The 21,466-nt window shown below is 32.5% G+C and overlaps 1 protein-coding gene across 1 annotated transcript in view; it reads left to right on the forward strand.

Annotated features, from left to right (window-relative positions):
- Positions 1-21,466, forward strand: part of LOC134260686 (reversion-inducing cysteine-rich protein with Kazal motifs-like) — a 56,402-nt gene that overhangs the window by 19,553 nt on the left and 15,383 nt on the right. The window contains exons 4-7 of the mRNA XM_062743231.1: positions 6,898-6,934; positions 12,788-12,870; positions 18,677-18,758; positions 19,147-19,335. Of these exons, the coding sequence (XP_062599215.1) occupies positions 6,898-6,934; positions 12,788-12,870; positions 18,677-18,758; positions 19,147-19,335 (391 nt within the window). The remainder of the gene's footprint in view (positions 1-6,897; positions 6,935-12,787; positions 12,871-18,676; positions 18,759-19,146; positions 19,336-21,466) is intronic.

The following is a 21,466-nucleotide window of genomic DNA, read 5'->3' on the forward strand; positions in this document are numbered from 1 at the left end:
GTTTTATCCCCAAGAAATATCAACTCTCTATATCATGTATATAACTATTCATATTGACTTTTCAATGATTCATACTGATTCTTTGACCAATTATAGAAATTACTAAGATTTTCAACTATAAATATATAGATTCTGCAACCATTCATCCAGCTATTCATAAAGATTCTTTAACCTATCAAAATGATTTTCTAGTCATGCATTCGTATTGATTCTGCAGCCAATTATATTGATGCTACTGCCAGTCATAATGATTCTGTAGCCAATCATAATGATTCTTTAACTAGTGTAATAGTTTCTCCTGAGCCAATCAGTTTGATTCTTCAAGCATTTAATATAGGCAATTTCCAACCAATCATATTGATAACCTTTATCTATTTGTACAGTTTTATGAGAGATGTATAATATTTTAGCCATATCTTGTAGTTCATCAATTTAAAAAAAAAATATTTTATTATAAAAATCCACAGGCAATTTAAATATCTCTGATATGATACACAATCAGTTCAGTTTTCATTCGTGATACTAATGTATTTTTAATCATTAGGTATTAACTCAATGCACTTTTCAGACCTTCTATAATTATGAGACGTTATCATATTTTTTGTACGAACTTGATTAATTGAGCATTCCCTTTTTTAGAGGACTTCAGTGTTTTAAGCAGTATCTCTTTTTTGCATATTTTTAAGTGTACATGGTCTTGATTTCTGTTGTGAGAGATTGACACTCTAACTCAGACTGCAGGTGAGATGGAATCTAATTTCATTATAGACCCACACTGCACTGTGCAGCTTTTTAGTCAAATATGTGTGCATGATTATTTCACAGTTTATTGTGAACAGGGCCAGAGAGGGTGTACAAATAGTTGTAAGGGGAGAATGGCCCATTAAAAATATAACCTAATAATGCAGGGGGCAAATGAAATATAAAACCCTGGAAAGTAAAATTGAAAGAAAATTTTCAGAGTATCAGGTTTTCATTTTGAGTTGGCAGATTGGGATGTGGTGTCAGGTTATGAATTGGTTGACAAGGGACAAAGTGTTGTTTTTTCTGAGTGTCACTGGAGCGTTTGACTGACACTGGATACAGCCAGCTACTGTAAAGCTTATCGGTGACATCTGGTATTCGTGATTGCTATTACCTCCCTTGTAAATAACAAGTTTATCTTTTAAAAAAGATAGGTGAGCTAGCCCCGTAGCAATTTTTAAACAGAGAAAGGAGGATCCATTATCAAGTGATTTATTTTGCTGAATTCTTTAATTTTTATCGAGGCTGGAGAGTGATAAAGTGACTGCTGTCAAGAGAAAAGGGCCCTTAAGGTCAAATTTTCATAAATTGACTTTTTGGTAAATTTTGATAGCCGGACTCTTTCTGAATGCAAATATACATAAATTTTAAAAATATTTCACTTTTTCAGTATTTTATGAGCATTTTGGTAAAGCGAAGGAAAACAGCTTTGACGTTACTCACTGAAAACGTAATGACGTTACCTGCGTCTATTTTGTTTTTAAAAACGTAACTTTATTCCGTTTATAAAAATTCTTGAATTAAAAAAAAGATATGTTCGCTACTTCCATGCAAGCGGAATGTTTTTTTAAATTTTGCTTTTTTGAATATTTTATCAAAAATGTTTAAAGCACTGTTTCCATTGTTTATACAATTGAATTTCCTCTCCTGTCTTTTTTATGGAGTAGAAACATACTAAAGAGGCGAATAATGTCAAAGGATTGTCTTATGAATGGTTTATATACCATTCCTTAAATTGAAACTTTCTTTGAATTTATACCTTAAGTTGAACCCGTCTTTTAACTTCTTACTTTTTTTAAAGTAAATCACAATTTAAATCGGTTACAAATGTTTCTGCACATTCACCTTTTTTTTTTCATTTTGAAGCACCTGTACCCTGTCTCACTTGAACACATTTTTACAAGGACCGCTTCTATGATCTTAAAAATGATTTATGTATATTGTATAATTTAACAATAGATGTTGAATTGTGCTGTTCTTGTCTCTTTTTTATATATTCACACTAAACGGTGCTTGACTTTTCTTGAAATTACAGTACCATTACAGTTCCATTACAATTTTGACGAAATCTATTTGAAACTGAAACTGTCTGAATACTAGTATATTTTTACTCAATAAAGGCAGGCCTGTAGTGGGTGGAGGGGGGGGGGGACAGCTGTATTTTTTTCAGTAGTGGGCACTTTCAACTACTACATTTTTCTTGACAAGCAAAAGAAAATTTTTTTCGGCCAAGAAAGGTCATCTATTTATTTTTCTCCGTGACATTGACTAACTTGATAGAATAAGCTTTTCACATTTCGATGCGATTGTCTTAACCAATAATGAAATATTACGCCCAAAACACGTTTATGCTTTTTGTATGAGGCGATACAATTAAGTAATAATCTACGGATCTAATTTTACTTTCTTTCGCTTAAAATAATTAGGCAAACAATTTTTTCGTAGTTATTTCTTCACAACATACCAAACTTATCAAATGAAAGGGGATCAGCCAGAAAAAAAAATTTAACTTAAAAAATTAGTCAACCAAAAAAAGGGAGGGGGTGATTGTCCAAACTCAAAACTCTAATCCAAAATTCGCCTTTGGGGGGGGGGGGGGGTTAGGAGTATCAAGTTTTCTTAATCAAACATTATACGTACACTGCCTTATTCTTTTGTCCTTTAGTGCAGGAATTTGACTATGACAAAAAGTGTGTGTGTGTGTGTGTGTGTGGAGGTGGGGGTGACAACCGAACTTTCAGTGTAGCCCCCCCCTCCCGATGCTACTTGCATGCGACTGTAATGGCCAATAATTTTTCTTTAAAAGCAGAAATATTTGTGTTTGTTTGTTAATTCCTTTCCTTAGTGCCATGTTAGAATTATGATATAAACTTCAGTATCTCGATTTCAACGGAACTTTAAGAAATTAATGTCGAGATATGCAGGGTATTTTGATACATGTGTCAGAGTTGAGAAGTTAAAATCTGCGCAAAACGTGACTTATCTATTTTATATCATGATATCAATAGTCATTGCAATATATTTCACATTCTCGAGAGGGACGTTAAAAAATATACAATCAATCAATCAATATATGAGGGTTGATCCAAAAGTAATGTCACAGTGTACATATCTTTTGTGTTTGGTGTCATATTATCAAATACAATACACCAAAAGATGCACAAATATAAATCTAATTAACATCGAAACTTTTTAAGGAATAAAGCTTATTTCAACTTATATTATACGATATAACATAACTTGGGACAGTTTACACTATATAAACCGTGATTTTAATTTCAGTGCAGACAGTGAGACAATTTTTCCTCCAGAACAAGGCTTCACAGTGATTAAATTTTAAAAGTAACGTCAAGCGGAGTAATACGTTTTTTGACGTAACTCATTGTGACGTAAGCAAGTTATGTTATACAAAATGGATAAAATCTTTTATCCAATCAAATGACGTGTTACAAGTGAAATTAAATTATTTTCTAATAATGTTAAATTGAATTAGTTTTATAGATGTTTTAAACAATGGGGGTGTCACCGCGTCACATCTAAACGTCATATTTTAAAGAATATTTTTTTTTTAGGATGAGAAAGACAAACACATTGAAAACATTTCAAGCTTTTCTTATTGCCAAAAGATTTTAAAAGATAAAATTAACTTAGTATAAACATGTTTATCAAATGATCAGTTAAGATTAAATGACGTCATTGTGATTTTCTATTATAAAATTGTGTTTGCCTCTGATGCATTGAACAAAGGAAGTGTCAAAGGGTGGGGGGGGTGGGGGGGGGGGGCGAGCTGTTATGCATTTTTACTTCAAAGTGGGGAAATTACCAATATAGACAGTTACACTGATTGATAAGACTTACAATGATAAAAAAAGTAAAGAAGGGTCATGTTTATAGATTTTAGGGAGTGTGATAGGTCATTGAATTATTATCAGAAGACAGGAAGGCTGCAAGAAGAGAGGTTGGAAGGAAACGTTTAACATGGTATCTGATGTTGTCAAAAGACAACGTGTATCTGTTATGTAAATGTATTTGGACACCGTCTTATTATATTGTTCAAGGAATTTTGACAAAGGACTTTGTTATGAAAAGAGTGAATGCACAATGGCTATACCAAGAATTCATTAAAGAACAGAAATTTGTGAACATATTCCGAGAATCTCAAATAATATTATTGGGAAACGTTTTTAAGTATGACGGCAAGTATCGATAACATGACGTTATTTAGATGCGGCGACTACCAGATTTGCACATTGTATATAATTCTATATTTTTTAAAAGTATTATTTACTTTAAATTAAAATTTTCAGGTCTGATTTAAAACAAATATAGCTTCCATCATTTATAATTATGTTGTTGTACGTTGACTAGTAGCAATTTTTTTCAATTTTATTGAAGTTGTGACATTACTTTTGGATCAACACTCGTATTTCACGCTCATTAAAGTTTTTAAAGATTTTATGCAGTTTTATAACTTTTTGAAATTACATCCATAACCACTTGTCACATACTTTTTGTTCTATCAGTTATGTATTCTCAAAAGATGCTGCCATATCGGACATCAGCCAGAAATTCGTACGTATTTTTGCTTAATCTATGGTGTTTTTTTTTTATTCTGGTTTATAAATATTCTCATTCATAATATCATTGTCCGATGTAATATTGTTAATTTCTTCAACACTGGGTATAATGCTTTTGGGAAAAGTCTATAACAGCCAAGTTTATTTTCTAAACATATTGCAATACAGGTTTGAGTGGAATTTCATTCATTTATTTCATCGGAACATTTTAAGAAAATTGAAACATAGTAATTTTTACCATATATTTCTCTTGAATGTATTTATTAAATTTTGATCATTTGTAAAGAAGCTTTTGAAACAAATTTATTTTTAGCAAAATTTTAGTGGCATCCCCATCCTCCGCACCCCCCCCCCCCCCTTATTTCCTTAGCATATTATCTTACTGTTAATTTACATGTAGTATAGAATTATTTATTGTTGATGTAGAAGGGTTGGATCTCCCATGTTACCAAAATCTATATCCAATCAAAGAAATGTTATGTTTTTTTAGTTTGAACTTTAACCAGTTGTCTTTTTTTTCGGAAATTTTTTTTTGCTTATCTCCTTAACCCTCTCTTTTCACACACATTTTAAAATCGATAGTTCACCGTAGGCTGGCTATCGGTGTACATCAGTATGATTAACTATGGCTTAAAATTAAAATGGCTAAATGCATTTTAAATTATGGTATATATTTTTCAGGAAAAAAAGTAGTGCTAATAAAAATGGTAAAACTATGTGCAAAGATCTCTCACTCGTTCATTTCTCTCTCTCTCTCTCTCTCTCTCTCTCAAAAAAAAAATATATATATACATGTGTATGAAATAAACCTTTTAATATTTAGACTTTTTAACATGAATTCAAATTTAAACATTTGTGAATTGCTCAAAAAACAAATAGGCAGCATCTTTAATTTAGTCATGCATAGACTTCGTTTTAATCGCTGTTCCTTGCAATGTGCATACATATGTCAAATGTCGCGTATATCACCATGAAGTTAAATACTTAAACAGATTAATGAATAAACCACGTACTAAATAATAATGATATCATATACCTATTACAAAATGTCTGCATCAAATTTCAAATCTTTGTTACACTTTGAAATCTAATATTATTTCTAGTTCACGAAACGCAGTAGATAAAAATTACTTCCGTGTTTACAATACCGTGACTTTGACGTCATTTTCTGAGCATTGTGACGTCAAAAGACAAGGGCCCTTTTTTCGTGACGGCAGTCAAGTTATAATTGTAGGTAAAGAAATGAGAGGGGGGAGTGTTTTGACCTATTGGTTTTTTGGCGCAACGGAACATTTATGACCTTTACTGGAGAGGGGGAGACTCTATATAATATGGATAAGATGCCGATTGAGGCATTGTATGAGCTGGTTTAAGAATAGAATTTCGTGGCAATGTAGCAAAGAAAATACAGGGGAGTTAAGAAAGGAATATAGAAAATAACTCAGAGTGTATGTTGTATAAAGAAATCCAGAGAGTTCCGAATGTGACGAAGTGAAGTAGCTTGGTTGGGTTTTCTTTGTCAAGCAATGTTTGGTTAAAGGCCGTACACATCAGATTTTTTTTATATAAACAATGGATTTATTTGTTATTTTTAGTGTAAATTCTTGTTTCTGGAGTTTGTAAGATTTGCTGAATTGACCAATCAGAAATAAGAGTCTATCTTTGGTTGTGCTTAGACGTTAAAAGAAGATTCTCCCCTGTCTTTGTTTAGAACAATCAGATAATGACTCGGGCTTTTCGGATTTCCGTCAGAAAAAAACGGAAAATTTGAAGTATTACAATTATGCAGTTATCTTTAAAGTGTAAGCTACACAAAAAATAAACATAGTTATTTAATGCTACAACATGATACAACGAAATTCTTATCGTACAGTCTATCTATAGTAGCTTTCACAGTTTTCCCAGAATGCACGATCGTGAAGCCGAGCATGCGTATTCAAGGAATTTTGGACTAACGTAGTTGCTAGTGCTCGAGAGCGCTAGCAAAAAAAAAAAAAAAAAAACGACAAAATTGGGTTTCTTAAGGTGTTTAGTTTTAAAAATCTTAATGTACTTATGCTTTCAAAATTTTTGAATTGTAGAAATTGATGAATTTCTAAATGTAGATCTGTAGCTTGCTTGGTGTCTATCCCAATTTTTTCTGACTTAAGTGAGCTACAGATCTGCAGCTAATATCAGATCTGCATGAAATATAGTCTTGTAAGATTGCATAGTGTGATCTTTTATACAGCATTCATACCCCAAAGTACATGCATTTACTATATTTATTTTGAATTCTTGTTTCTTTTCTTTGTAGATTGAGTTCTGGCAGTGTGTCAATCAAACAATAGAAGGTAATTAAGTGTGTAAGCTGTAAATAAAGGAGAAATTCAAGGGCGGAATTAGAGAGTGTGAGGGTTAGACCCTCTACTTTTGGCAAAAAATGAAACCAATATATAATGACCTCAAAACTCAGATCACCCTCCCTGTCAAACGTAATGATATTCATCCTTAGGAAATATAGAAAGGACTTCCTCTACCCTACAAAATAGATTTTTTTTATTTGAAGAAGTTTGTAAAATGGGATTTTTTTACTTGTCACAAATTTTTTTGTGGTATAAAGTTTTCTTTTCTGAGTGTATGTTGATCCTTCTGAAAAAAAATCTTGGATCCTTACATGATTTGAATTGTCAATCTCAAAGCAAGCTGACATAACCTTTAAGCTAATTGGTTATTAAAGGAAAAATTAACTTTTTACCTTCATGCTGTACAAGAGGGAGACTTGTTTACTCACTTATCATGCTAATTGTATCCTTGCCTTCAATATTGTTGTGACAGTCTATAAAAAATTAAGCCAAGATAACTTGATATTACCTTCAAGCTTGTTAAATCACTGATCAAACTAATTGTATCCTTACCCTCAAGATTGCTTACTTTCAAGTTTGTTGGTTAGGAGAGGATTGTCAATCATCAGTCAAGCTCCTTTAAGCTGGTAGATAAAGGTTAATTGATCCCTTTCAAGCTAAATGTCTTCAAGCTTAATGTATGAAAGTAGAAGATTGTCAATTATCTTGAGCTGATTCAGAATTAGAGATCTTACCTTCAAGCTTGCAAGCAGATATAATGAAGATTGTTGCTTACTTATCAAGCTGAGATAAATTAAAACCCCTACCTTCAAAGTTGAAGATAGAAGGAGAACGTTTGATAACTTAATTTAGCTGAGAAAAACCCTAGCTTGTAGCTTGTAGGTAAACAGGGTTGTTGATCACTTATCAAAAATCTTCTTCAGTACAAAAAGCATGCTGTCCAATACAATATCTGATTTTGATTTTTGTGTCAGAGAGAGGAAGTGGGGGGTGGGGATGGTAAAAATAAATGCATGAAATGAAAAAAGCAAAGGATTAGGCTAAACTTAATTAAGACATAATTTTTTATGTTTGTTTTCCTCTAACAAATGAGGAATTCAGAGTCATGTTGAAATCCTTTTTCCAATAAAAAAGATCTGCAGTAAGCTGCTATATAATTTGACATCTGTATAGGTAACAGCCAGAGATCAATAGCCATATTGAAGTTTTTTGTGTGCTTCAAAATGTGCCAGGCAATGGTTGATTGAAAGAATTATAAAGTCGTCACTTACAGGCCAATTAGAGTGACATTTTTCTAATGAGCAAAGATTATATCAAAATTTTTATTCTTCCATATTTTTCTCACAGTTTCATTTAAAAAAATTAATCGTGACTCAATTCACATAAGGTCAAAATGAGAGATTGTCGCAAAAGATTTGGAAATTTTTTTTTCCTGTGAGTTGAACAAAAAATTTCTTTTGGTGAGATTTGAGGCTTATGTAATCTAACTTAATCCAGGCAGAAGACTGAATAGAAAAACCAATGTGTGGTTGTCAGTCAAACCAAGAGTTAAGTAGGCCCTGTTTGGCAATCATTACATCAAACATACAGGTGAGCCAGATGAGGTCATAGTTCAATAGCTTTTCTGTTAAAGGAGAACAGAATAGTCCAAATTAAGAATATTTAGGGTAGAAGAATACAGTCTCCAATATAAAAGCTCTTATTAAAAGGCAAAATTTAAAATAAAATCTGAAATTATTATCTAAAATCTGAGTGTGCAGACATTTAATTTTATATGATCAAGATGATAATATATGACACCATATAGTAATGTCCTATTCAGCATTTAAATTCCTTTTATGAAAAGTTTTATACAGCCAAGAGAATTAGTTTTAAATGCTGGCTGAGTTTTTTTTAATTTTTGTCAGGCAATTTAACTTTATACATCAGTACATGTAATTGAAATCATTGTTTTTAATTTATCATACAATGCAGATGTACTGTCCCCAAATTGGTCATGAGCTGAGTAAATAATTATATTAATTCACAAACAATCTGACTTGAATCGTTCTGTAGGTAGAAAAATTTCTGCCACAAGACGCTTTTTTAGCATTGGTCATTTCAGATAAAACAGTCAAATCACAATATCTTGAACTGGTTTGGACCAAGAAAAAACTAAATTGAGATAATTTCGAGTATTTGAGATGTTTATTTGAGGTAAAAATAGTTAGTGGTTGGGACTTCCAAATTCCTTTGACATTTCCATGGTATTTGAGGTATCAATGTTGGAGATTTGATTGAAGTTCAGCTATATGATGGTTAGCTTTATCATATCTTTTTTAAAAAAAATTCTATGAAAACAACTTTGGTGTAATTCTTTCTGTTAGTTAAAGCTCAGAGGGCCTGGACAGACTTCCTTTCTTGACCCATATCATTCCCCCATTGTTAATGGCCTTTTTCATTTCATTGCCCTAAGAGATCCGTAAAGCTAGCCTGCCAATATTGGTCTTTGAGCTTAGTGTTGTTGAGGGGTTAACTACTGTTTTGTTTGTTTATGTTCTTTCTGTGTAATTGTTGGTGTCATCCCCTGCCATTCACTAAGTCTTTGTTTGGAGTTTGACTTTGTATTTAGAAAATGGATGTAATTCTAAAGATTTCCGATTTGAAATTCTGGTCATTAAAATGCTGGGGCATTAAGATCAGAATTTAAGTCAGCGTTTTTTTTACTAAGCTCCGTGCTATTTTTCTCTCTCTGGCTGTTATATTGGTAGAAGGCCGGAAAATTATTATTTAATTTTAAACAATATTTTATTCACAGATGTTAATGTGAATGGGATTGGGGGCAGCTGGCTCAGCCTATTTTAGCCCCCCATCTCCCTAGAAAATTATTATTGTTAATTAACAATTCAATTGAGAGTTTCATCTAATCATGGACCATTTTAATGGCAAACAATTTAATAAAAAATATATCTATAGAAAGTAAATCTATACTTAAAAGCCACAAGCTAACAACCAATTATTCTGAAACTGTCAAATTAAAGAAAAAATTAAAATGTTCTATACCTGAGGAATGTTATGCTTTATCAACCGGAAATTGGCTACTGTAAACATAAAATTGATAAAATCTTCATTGAAAGGTGAAATTAAAGATTATTTTATTGAAATATTTGATAAAATGATTTTGCAGTTTCAATTCAAGTCAATAGAAATCTACTGTGTCAAATCTTGACAGGTGTCAGAAATTGCACAGTTTGTAGTGAACCCGAAGAGTCAAAAACCATGTCAAAATTCCTAAACTTGGTTGGAAAGCATTTGTAAAGTGGGCCCTGACTCTGGTATTTAACTGTGAAGGCCAACATCATCCAGACTGCTAGTAAATTTTAGCTGCAGTTTTTTTTTTAATCAGAGGTGACTTCTTTATATCAGTCCTAACGGACTGCCTCAGTCCTGTAGACCTAATGTTCTTAGACTTTTGAAAGTATTATGTAGTCTTGTGCAGGCCAGTAACATTTGATAAGATTTAGTTCAAGTCAGCTCTTCCATTTTAGGACTGTCTTAGTCCTGCAGACTTTTTTCTTAGGACTTTTAAGTATTAATTATGTTAGATTATATATAGTTCCTTAGAGAGCTCTACCTCTATCATAAGGACTGTCTTAGTCCTGTAGAACTTGTTCATCACTCGATCATCTAGGACTTTCAGTACTAATGAATTCTTGTATACTCAGGTTAGACAAATTGGTTTTTATGAGCTCTGCTACCATGGTACTCAGTTTCAATCCTTCAGACAAATTACTCCAGTTTAAGGATTTTAGTATTAAGTTGGCCATAATAGGTTGGACAGCTAGGTCTGCAGACCTACATCACTGTTCACCTCACAGTAGGGTTTTATATATTAAGTCTGGTGTAGGTTGAGCAACTAGGTCCTATTGCTGTGTTCCTATAGGATTTCTTTTATCCTTTTCTGTATTAAGAAGTTGTTTTCCAAAACCTCTCGCTCTCCCTCTCTTTTAAACTGAATCATAGGACTACCACATTCTTCAAATTGAACTTTGTAATAAACTGACTGAAATACATGTAGTACATACTTTGAAATAAATTGAATGGACACTTGGACAGGTATAATAGTAAGATTGAAATGCAGATTGCAGTTAAAGCAGTTTTGTGTAATACTATCATTATGATTAAATCCAGTTAAAGATTGTTAGTAAACTATAGAGAGAATGATCAGCCATTCATTTTGTGTAATCCTTCACAAAATCAGTTAATCCAACAGCAGTGGAGTTATATTTATATTTATTCAGAATTTCATCTTTCTGTGCATGTTAATACAGACTAGCCTTCTTCACCTCTTTACATCTGATAATAACTCCGAATGCCCCTGTCTGTATACAGTACCTGGAGTTACCTTTAATGAGGGTATTTTACCAAACTAATGATGCGTAGTTACGGATAAAAGTCAGACTAACAACACAGACCGCCCGACTTAAAAAGCCGCCATTCACCACGACTGGGGTTTTAACAGATCTTCGGGGGATATGTCATCGGTTGTAAAAACACGAGAATAAAGGGGGGTTGTATCGAAGCCTTGACAATCCATTATCAGTTGCACAGATCACTGCACTCGGTAAAAAGGAACTCAGGAAATGATTGACGGGGAGAGAGAATAAGGGGAATGATTGACAAGGCAAAGAGTTAAAATGAAGTCGGAGAGAGAAAAAAAAGGCATGGGGGGAAAAAAATCAAAGGGTTGATGGTGTAAACTGATGTGGAAATAAAACGCTTTGTATGGGTCGGGCTGACGCTTCTAGGTTTGTTGGAAGTTCAGGTACAAAGGAGCGAGGAGGGGGAACGTTTAATGCTGTACTTGTGATTTTGACAGGGGGGAGGAGGTTTAAGGTCGGGGGTCATACCGCTAACTGACACCTGTGTGTCAAATTGTTATCTTGTTAATTCCAGGGGGATGTAATTATATCGGCCTGCAGTAAATTTTTTTGTTTATCGTGATGTGTTTAGATTTTTTTCTTTGGTGGATGATTAAGTGTAGTTTTTTTTTAGACTCAGAGAGATATCATGTCTTGAATATTTTTGGATATTTGCTTATCATAAATGTACCTGAGCTACATTTTTGGTTGCACGCAATTAATAACTACTACCTAGTAGGTTGTCAGTTCAAGATGTACATATGATATCATATTTCATAAGTCTGAGATTCTAGATACAAATTGCTTTGTAAATGAGTAAATGACTATACTGCTACTTTAAATATGGAAATATTTGTGTGGAGAAATTTTATTTACAAAGTTTTCCAAGATCAAGTTTTGCAAAATTTAAAACCTGACATGTAAGTTTTCTGCAAAGTACCATATACTTAAATTAAAAAAAAAAAAACACCAACATATGATTTTGCAGTACTTGCAAATGCTGTGATACATGAAAATTGTTAAAGATTCACTCCCTGAAAATGTCCTTGTTTTAGCATCTTAGTGACATATGAAATCTTGTAGACAAAAAGTGGCATATTAATTATACGAAGTGCCATTTTTATTTACTTAATGAAAAGTACAAGAACCTAATATGGTTGATTTTGATATTGTAAACTAATAATAACTCAAACTGTAAAAAGTGGAATGAGGATCTCCCTAAAACTTTCAACCAGAACTTTTCAACCCTTCAAAATTTATAGATCTTTGATTACTTCAAGAACATCAAATTTATTCTAATCACTATAGTTGTCAAATAGTCATAATACCCTAGTATAAAAAACTTTGAATTCAGCATATTTTTTCGAAGCTGCCATGGTTGGTCAAAGCTAGGAGTTTCACTCACTGTATGAAAATCGACTTCTTTTGATTTTTTTTTCAGTTGTCCACTCTTTGGCAGTGTGGTCAGGACGACCTTGCTGTGACCTTGCCAAAAGTCGCGTCTGTGAACAGGCCTGTAGAGAAGTAAGTAAAATCTTAGAAAATCAGAGTATAAGTAAAAAAAAATCTTAGAAAATAAAAAAAATCATAGAAAATAAAAAAAAATCTTAGAATATAGAAAAAAATCTTAGAAAATAAGAAAAACCAAAGAAAATAGAAAAATCTTTAAAAAAAAAAGAAATAATGTAAAAAGTGAAATAGTACTGATGTAATTTGTTTTAAATAATTTATTAAGTTGTAAAACTGTTCACACACAGTAGTCATTTCTGAAAAACATTTTTCATTTAGAACACAGATATTTTAATTTTTTAGGAATTTTATGATTTTTAAAGATTTTTCTAGATACTTAACAAAATTGATTACTTTTAAAAAAGAGAAGACAGAAGTTAAAAAAAGATAGTGGGTAAAAAAAAAGGTAAACTTTATAAAAATTTTTCAGTTTTAAGAACAGGAATCTTTCTACGTACAAGGTGGTCGTTTATAGTTTTTGTGTAGGTTTTTTTACGGCAGTTAATTTAGACGTTGAAGACAAACATCAAGTAATTAAGCTGTAGTAATGGGTTTGTCAAACTGAGTCTGACATAGAAAATATTTCTCATTAGTTTTAAAAGCTTTAACCATTCCCCGGCTCTATTTCTGGAAAGTGATTTTTTTTTATTTGGCCCTGAAGAGTGTTATAGAGAGATAGGGTAGGGTGGGTAAGGATTTAGTTGAGAGTGTGACAGAAAGAGAGAATTTTTCAGCATTTAAGGAAAAGGGAGCTGCAGGGTTGATTGAGGACAAAATCCCTTACAGAAATTTCTGATAAGTGACTTATAAGTGATTTATTCTTTTACTTATAAGTTGTTTATTCTGGACTTGCACTTCACTGATACATTTAACTAATAAGTGACTTATAAGTTACTCATTAGGATTTTATATGCAAATGAGCTACTTAACCTGTAAGTGACTTATAAGCCAGTATTAGCCACTTATGCTCTATGCAGTATAGTCACTTATAAGTGACTATAAGTCAAGCATTAACCCTTCATACTTTATCAAGTATTAGTCCCTTATAAGTGACTATAAGTGACTTATAAGTGAAGTAAAATACCTATAAGATCTTAATTTAGAACAGAACTTCCAACCATGCAGGGGTTGCATGATATGTTCAAAGCTATTTTTTACATTTACACATGTATCTGCACTTTAAATGAAATAATCAAGTAAAATAAAAATTTTATGGAAAAAAAATCACTTTCATATGACATTTCTTTGATGATGCAAACTTAACATATTAATTCCCCAAATGAAAAAGAAATCTAACAAAATACTTGCAAAATATCTTCAAAACACTAACAAATCATACTTTTATATTTTCTTAGTATGTTTTGAAAGTGTTGCATTTAATGAAACATCAATGCAAGACTTTACAGGATGGAGTGGCATGGTATTTTGTTAAATTACATTGTTGGTGTTTTATAAATGTTTCTTTAACTCTGCAGAATGAAATTGCATTTTGAAAAAGTCTGCATCAAGGTAATATTTTGTTAGCATTTCATTTGATTAATTTGTTTTAAGGTGCAGTAAAATCTTCCAAGAACAACTTAATTTTATTACTAGTTTTGCAAACCACCAGCACTAGGTCACACACATGTAAAGTATATACATGTATATTGATCCCTGATTGGAAAAAGCATAATCAGGATTTTGGATATAACAGAGGTATTTATTTATTGCATATGACATAAAGTTCTTTTATGCTGGACTACAGTAATTTTCAATCTGTGAATGTGGATGTGTACATATATGGCCTGTTTTTATTGGGGTTTTGTTCATGTTAAGAGACCTTTAATCCATACACTACCCAGCTCATATCAGTTTTAAGCACTGGATTAAAAAATTATAATTATACTTGAAAATTCTGTGAAAATGTATGTGATTGGAGAAGTGCATGGCCAATGGCTTGAGAATTATATCTCTCAAGTTTTTAAATGTTGGAATGGTGTGCTATTGTCTATTGAAGAAAAATGTCAATCCTGGAATTCAAAATACTGTGAAACAAGGTGTTTATAATGTTTCAATATGAGATTGTGTTTAGATGTTTTCAAAGACTTGTGAATTAATGCTAATTATAATTTTAAAAATTCAAATTTAGTGGTTTATTGATGATTTGTTGCTTATGATTTGTTAGTAGTTTATTAGAGTGTTTCGTAAGTATTTTGTTAAAGTGTTTTGTTAATGGTTTGTTAGAGTGTTTCGAAAGTAGTTTGTTAAAGTGTTTTGTTAGTAGTTTGTACTGAAAGTGTTTTGTTAGTAGTTTGTTATAGTGTTTTGTTAGCTCATTTGCATGTGATTTGCTATACTATCGGAATTATTTTCTTTCAAAACATGTGTTTTGTAAGTAGTTTGTTATAGTATTTTGTTTCCCCCTTTTTTTCATTTGGGTCAGTTTACAAACAAGAATGTTGAACAAAAAGGCAACAAGATTTAATGACCTTGAGGCTTAATTTTTCAAATTTATGAAATCTGAAAGCAACTGAGTCAAATGATTCAAAATTTCATGCAAAGGAAGTTAAAATAGAGAGATGATGTAAATAGAACCTACTTGTTGTACCTGATGTGAAGGTATACTCAAAATAAATCTAAAGTCTCCAACATCCTTTCACAGACACAAACTTGGTTTCAAATTCTTGTTGCTGATCTCTGCAGAGACAAACTCTCTGATTGGCTACCTTGAATACCCATAGTGCTCCTTGAAAGAAGTCTAGTATAGGGTAAAAAGTCTAAGTCCACACTTATACTTCGCTCATACCATACTGATCTTCACTTATAAGTGAGGTATAAGTGAAATATTCACTGATATGTAGCTCATCTTTACTTATAAGTGAAGTAGAGAAATCCATTCCTCACTTATACTTACTTTTTTATAGTACACTTATAAGTAAATTTCAAAATTTATATGTGACTTTTAAGTTACTAATAAGTGGATTATAAAACACTTATAAGTTTCTATTAGTTTTTTCTGTAAGGGATGGCTGGATTAGACAAATCATTCTGAGTTAGACAAAATTTTAAACATTTAGTTTTAACGTACACACTGAAATGGACTTTACGTTTCATCACATTATTAGGTTCCAAAGGAAATAGCTGGATTAGACAAACCATTCCCAGTTAGACAACATTTTAAACAAATAAATTTAAAGTTCGTACTGAAATGGACTTTACGTTTTGAAATACACAACGTCTGGATTAACAGACAAATTTCACTGTTCTTTAATAAGCTTTAATTTATTTATGGAGAACAAAGTAAATTTTCCTGCTAAGATAATAGCAGGGATTTGTTTATAATATTTTTCCAACAGCCCACAAGATTTTGAGGATTTATTGGCATGCAAAGGGAGTGCACAAAATGTTATATTAGCCTGCATCTTTAACAAACATACATTCTATATCGATCTTCGATGACTTATAGCTCGAAGCTGGAGAGAGAAAAAATCGTTCAAGTATTTTGTGGCATGTTTATTTAATCCCAAAAAAGAAAGAAAAAAACCTTTTTTGTACTGAGTGTCTTTCTAGCTGACGTTTTAACAAGGCGTGCATTGACAGGCAATGATCTGAGTGCAATAAGGTCAATCTTGGCAGCTTAATCTTATCTTACTATCAGGGCAGCAGATGCATTTTAATTAATGAAGATAGCAGAGGGAAGAAAAACATTGTCGTAGGGAATAAAAAATTGATTGGCTGAGGTAAAACATAAAAAAAAATCTAAATGTTAGTAAAATTTAAAAAAAATTTCAGAGGAGCTTATAGGTGGCCAGTCAGAAATTTGGGAGGGCCGGGGTAGAGGTGGGGGATGTGCATTACAGTAGTTCAGATTTCTTCAAGTATGTTAAATTGATTGCTTGATTTAATGCTAGGTAAATAAAAAGTTTATTTAAAATTTCATCTCATAAAAATGGAAAGTATTGACACAAATTATTAAATTAAAAAAGAAAAATAAATGATTTTCACCAAATTCTTCAAATTGGTGATCCAGTTAATGCCTATGTGCTGTTAGTTCATGATCACTTAAATTCTAACATAAGCAGAAAAGATAAGTTACTGAAATGGTTTGTGAAAAGTAGATAATTTGGGGGGAAAAGCTAAAGGGGAAAAAATGCACAAAGATCTCTTTGAAAAGTTGGAACCATTACTGACATAGATTGTAAATGACAGTTAGAGAAAAAAATAAATTTGTAAAAAAAAAATGAAATATTTGTCGGTTCAGAACACCCAGAGAATCTGTCTTAGAGAATTAAAGTCGGCCATTAAATACGTGGGATGTGATGCGTTTTGACAGAAAGCACTTACCCCAGTCTCAGCCAATCAGTGGAGGGACATAATTCACTGCAAATACGCAGAGAAATAAAGTGTTCTTGTCAACAGCGGGAAATCTGAGGAATAAAAAAAAAGCCAGGCTTATTAACTATATATTGTGCAAAAAATTATGTTTTTGTCGCCTTTCTTTCAAGTTAGATTAACAAGATTTGTCAAGAGGTTTGAAGAGAAAATCAATTTTTGATATTTTTTATTCATTTTAAGTTTGCAAATATTTGGAACTTTTTTAACAACTTTCTGAATAAGACATTGATGGAGCTGTTTCCTTTTAATTTTTTGAGTCGTGAAGTGAAATTGTTTAAAATATTTTTATATAACAATAACATTTATATTTTTGGAATCTTTCACAGATTTCTCATACATCCTCTTTCTGTGGAGCACTTTAAAAGTTAACATAAATATTTTTGAAATCAAAAAGTTTAAACAAAATAAAAAAAGTTTGATGATTGATTTCAGTTCTCTTTTAGATGGATTCAAAGTACTAGATACATACCTTCTATTTAAGATGCCAATTTTTTTTGTTGCCTATAGATAGTTTTCAGTAGACCCAAATTAACAATTTTTTTTGTTGTCCTACCCCTTTATGGAATAAAAATTATGAAATAAAGGAGGCTCTACCAAATGTATATTTTTAAGAAAAACAATGCTTACCACCCCACAGTTGCCAATAAAATAAGTTAAAGTTGGTTGAATAATAAAGGAAATTATGAGCATGTTGACCCCCAATATGGCGGCCAACGGGAAATTTTTGTTAATTTATATATAACTATAGTTAAAAAATTATTTAAAATATGGGACGGAATGATTTTTGTTATATTTAACATATAAAAAAAACTGTCAAGTTTTTGGCTGCAACAACAAATGCATGAGGAGGGAGGAAGAGGGGAGGGGGGAAGAGAGGAAGTAAAAAATATAGGGGTTTGTCTTTGTGTAGTATCTGTAACTACTAGTGAAGGAGAGTTAAACAGTACTGTGTGATTTATTGACCTTTACATGGTAGCTGATCTCAAAATTCATCCACTGTAAGACAGCTTGATGAATGAAGGGCCATCTGGAAGGGTCAGCTGGTGACCTCTGACCTTTAACATAATGAAAAGATGAATTCTTTGTACTGTCCTGCATAATGATTAATAGGTCACTGACAGATAATATTAATATTAGGCCAGGTTCTTTCACAGTTGTTTCCTTTATTTGGAGATGTAAATACATTGTATTATTCAATGTGGTGGGGTGGAATATAAGCAAATTACTCCCCCTTTCCCATTATGCTCCATATTTTGCACTCTCTTATAGCAATGTATAATCATGATACATATCAGTTTCAATTTATGCTATATGCTCAAATAAGTTAATTCCCTTAAATTTTTAAATGTCTGAAACATGCATGTATTACATGAAAAATTCAATTTTCAGAGAAATACAAATTGAAGTGCAATTTTAAAATGTAATGGTATGTTTATTTGATTTTTAGGCTAAGTCTCAAAGTGATGTCAAAAAGGCATGCATGGAGAGCTTAGAAACCGACCTGTACGAATGTGTCAAGAAACAAAGAGGTAAGGTCAAAGGTCAAGGTAATGTCACAAGTCATGGAACTGAGATAACAGGTTGCAGAACCAATGACTTGGTCACTGATCGCAATCTACAAGTCCTTATTGGGTGTCATAAAAATCTCAACAGACAAATTGCAAAAATGTGAACAATGTGTACATGTACGTGAAAGTATATATGCACTATATGCCTTATATTCATATTAAGTACGCTTGGACAAATTTCCGCGGAGAGTTTGTGACCGCGTACTTAGCGTAAATTAATACCACGTGGAAAATAGTACTTGTACAGTATATGCACCAGTACGAGTACACATACAAGTTTATTATTTTAAGGTTTCAACCACTCTATCGATTGAGATATGCCTGTAATTCCTGTAATTTTATTTTACAGAGGGTGAAATATGCTGCAGCAGTGGAGAGGACTACAGTTGTCGTATTACTTGTCAGGGCACCTACCTCGCTAACTATAACCGTAAAAATCAGCGCCACACGCTGAGGACTCAGTGTAGAAGCACTAACACTATCATGCAGTGTGTTATCAGTAATGTGGATGATTTCAAAGTCATCAAACTCATAGATCGTAAGTCAACTTATTGTAATGGGTCATAAGTCGTCTCAGAATGTTACTAACTGTAAGTCATCAAGTATATTGGTCATAAGTCAACTCAGACTGTAACTGATTGTAGGTCAGTTTGGTGATTGTGTCTGTTCAAGCTCATTGATAGTAAGATGACTCAGATTGAAACTGGTCAAAAGTCAACTCAGAATGTTACTTATTGTAAGTCATCAAGCTCATTGGTGATAAGTCAACTCAGATTAAAACTGGCAATAAATCGACTCAGATTGTAACTTTCTGTAAGTCATCAAGCTCAACTATAATTGTAATTCAACTTCAGTTATAATTGATCCTAAGTCAGTTTGGTGATTGTAGCTGATCAAGCTCATTGATCTTAAATCAACTCAGATTGTAACTGATTATAACTCAGCTTAGTTATTGTAAAGGATTGTAAGTTAGCTCATTGATTGTAACTGATCTTGAGAGATTAATAGTTGATCCTGGTCAAAGATTGAGCTAATTCAGATTGTAACTCATCAAACCTCAGTGATTTTAAGTCAGTTAAATAATCCTTACTCATGAAGGTCATAGATTTTAGATCGCCATTATGTTTGCCGCTCGATCATCAAGCTAATTTTTTGAAAGTTGGCTCAAAGTAAACACATCAGTTTCAGAGTAATTTGTGTTAATAAAACTACGAGTTATCATTCAGTAATCAAACTCATTAAATTTATTCATCATAAGTAAGCAAACCTGGATTTAAATTTCATTAAAAATCAGTGGTTTTAAGTCAGCACTGTCACTAACAGAAATCATTTATACTTTTTAAAAATGTGTATACTATAGTATACGGTTTTAACTCTGGAAATAATTGCTTTTAACTCCCCCGATTCTAAATGTAAAAGACCTCTGAGATGTAAAACTCTACATCTGTATTATGCCAGAAGTGATATCTTAATTGATGTTACTCCGTAATAACACAGGGATAGGTGACTGTTACTGAGCCTCTCTCACTGGTCAGTATAAACAGTTTACATCCCCCAGAGTTTAGGAGCCATCCCCCGATCTATTTCTGTAAAACTCTGCAAGAAAATGTACACACATGGAGTGCAATGTTTTTATCCTGAACCAAGGAAGAGCTTGGGAAGAGAGAAAAAAAATCTGGTGCTTGTAATATAGATAAATCAGTAGTAATGGAGGGGCAATGTGGCTCAGTAACACCTGGGATAAAGAGGAAATGTGTGGCTAATCTCCCGGGGGATCTAGAGAGTTAATTAGGTGGATCTATAGGGGTGTTTTTATGGCCTGACTTGTAAGTTTGATAAGAAGCTCCAAAGTTTGTTGTTTTATGGTGAATGGATACAGTGTTAGGGGAGATAATTCTGTACATGAGTTTTGTTAAAAGGGAAGTAATTATAGTGTTGAAATAGTTTTGATTTGTGACAGAGAGTAATATCCAAATGTTTTGTTTTAATTGGATTGTCAAAGATCTGATTGATGAAAAAATGGATCTATACCAATTTTTTTTTAGCTCACCTGAGCCGAAGGCTCAAGTGAGCTTTTCTGATCATATTTTGTCCGTCGTCCGTTATAAATCTGTCCGTCTGTCTTTCTGTCCGTCTATAAACTTTTCACATTTTCGACTTTTCTCAAGAACCACTGGGCCAATTTTGACCAAACTTGGTACAAAGCATCCTTGGGTGAAGGGGAATTTAAATTATTAAAATGAAGGGACATATCCCCTCGCAAGGGGAGATAATAAAAGACAAAAATAGGGTTGGGTCATTAAAAAATCTTCTTCTCAAGAACCACTGGGCCAGAAAAGCTGAAACTTATGTGGAAGCACCCTGGGGTAGTGTAGATACTAAATTGTTCAAATCATGACCCCCGGTGGAAGGGCGGGGCCACAATGGGGTATCAAAGTTTTACATAGAAATATATAGGAAAAATCTTTGAAAATCTTCTTCTCAAGAACCACTGGGCCAGAAAAGCTGAAACTTATGTGGAAGCATCCTGGTATAATGTAGATTCTAAATTGTTCAATATATACCCCTGGGGAAAGGGCGGGGCCACAATGGGGAATCAAAGTTTTATTTAGAAATATATAGGAAAAATCTTTGAAAATCTTCTTCTCAAGAACCACTGGGCCAGAAAA

This window comes from Saccostrea cucullata, unplaced genomic scaffold (assembly GCF_032062105.1).
Source record: "Saccostrea cucullata isolate Sc308-1 unplaced genomic scaffold, CSIRO_AGI_Scuc_v1 ctg1306, whole genome shotgun sequence".
Lineage (NCBI taxonomy): Eukaryota > Metazoa > Mollusca > Bivalvia > Ostreida > Ostreidae > Saccostrea > Saccostrea cuccullata.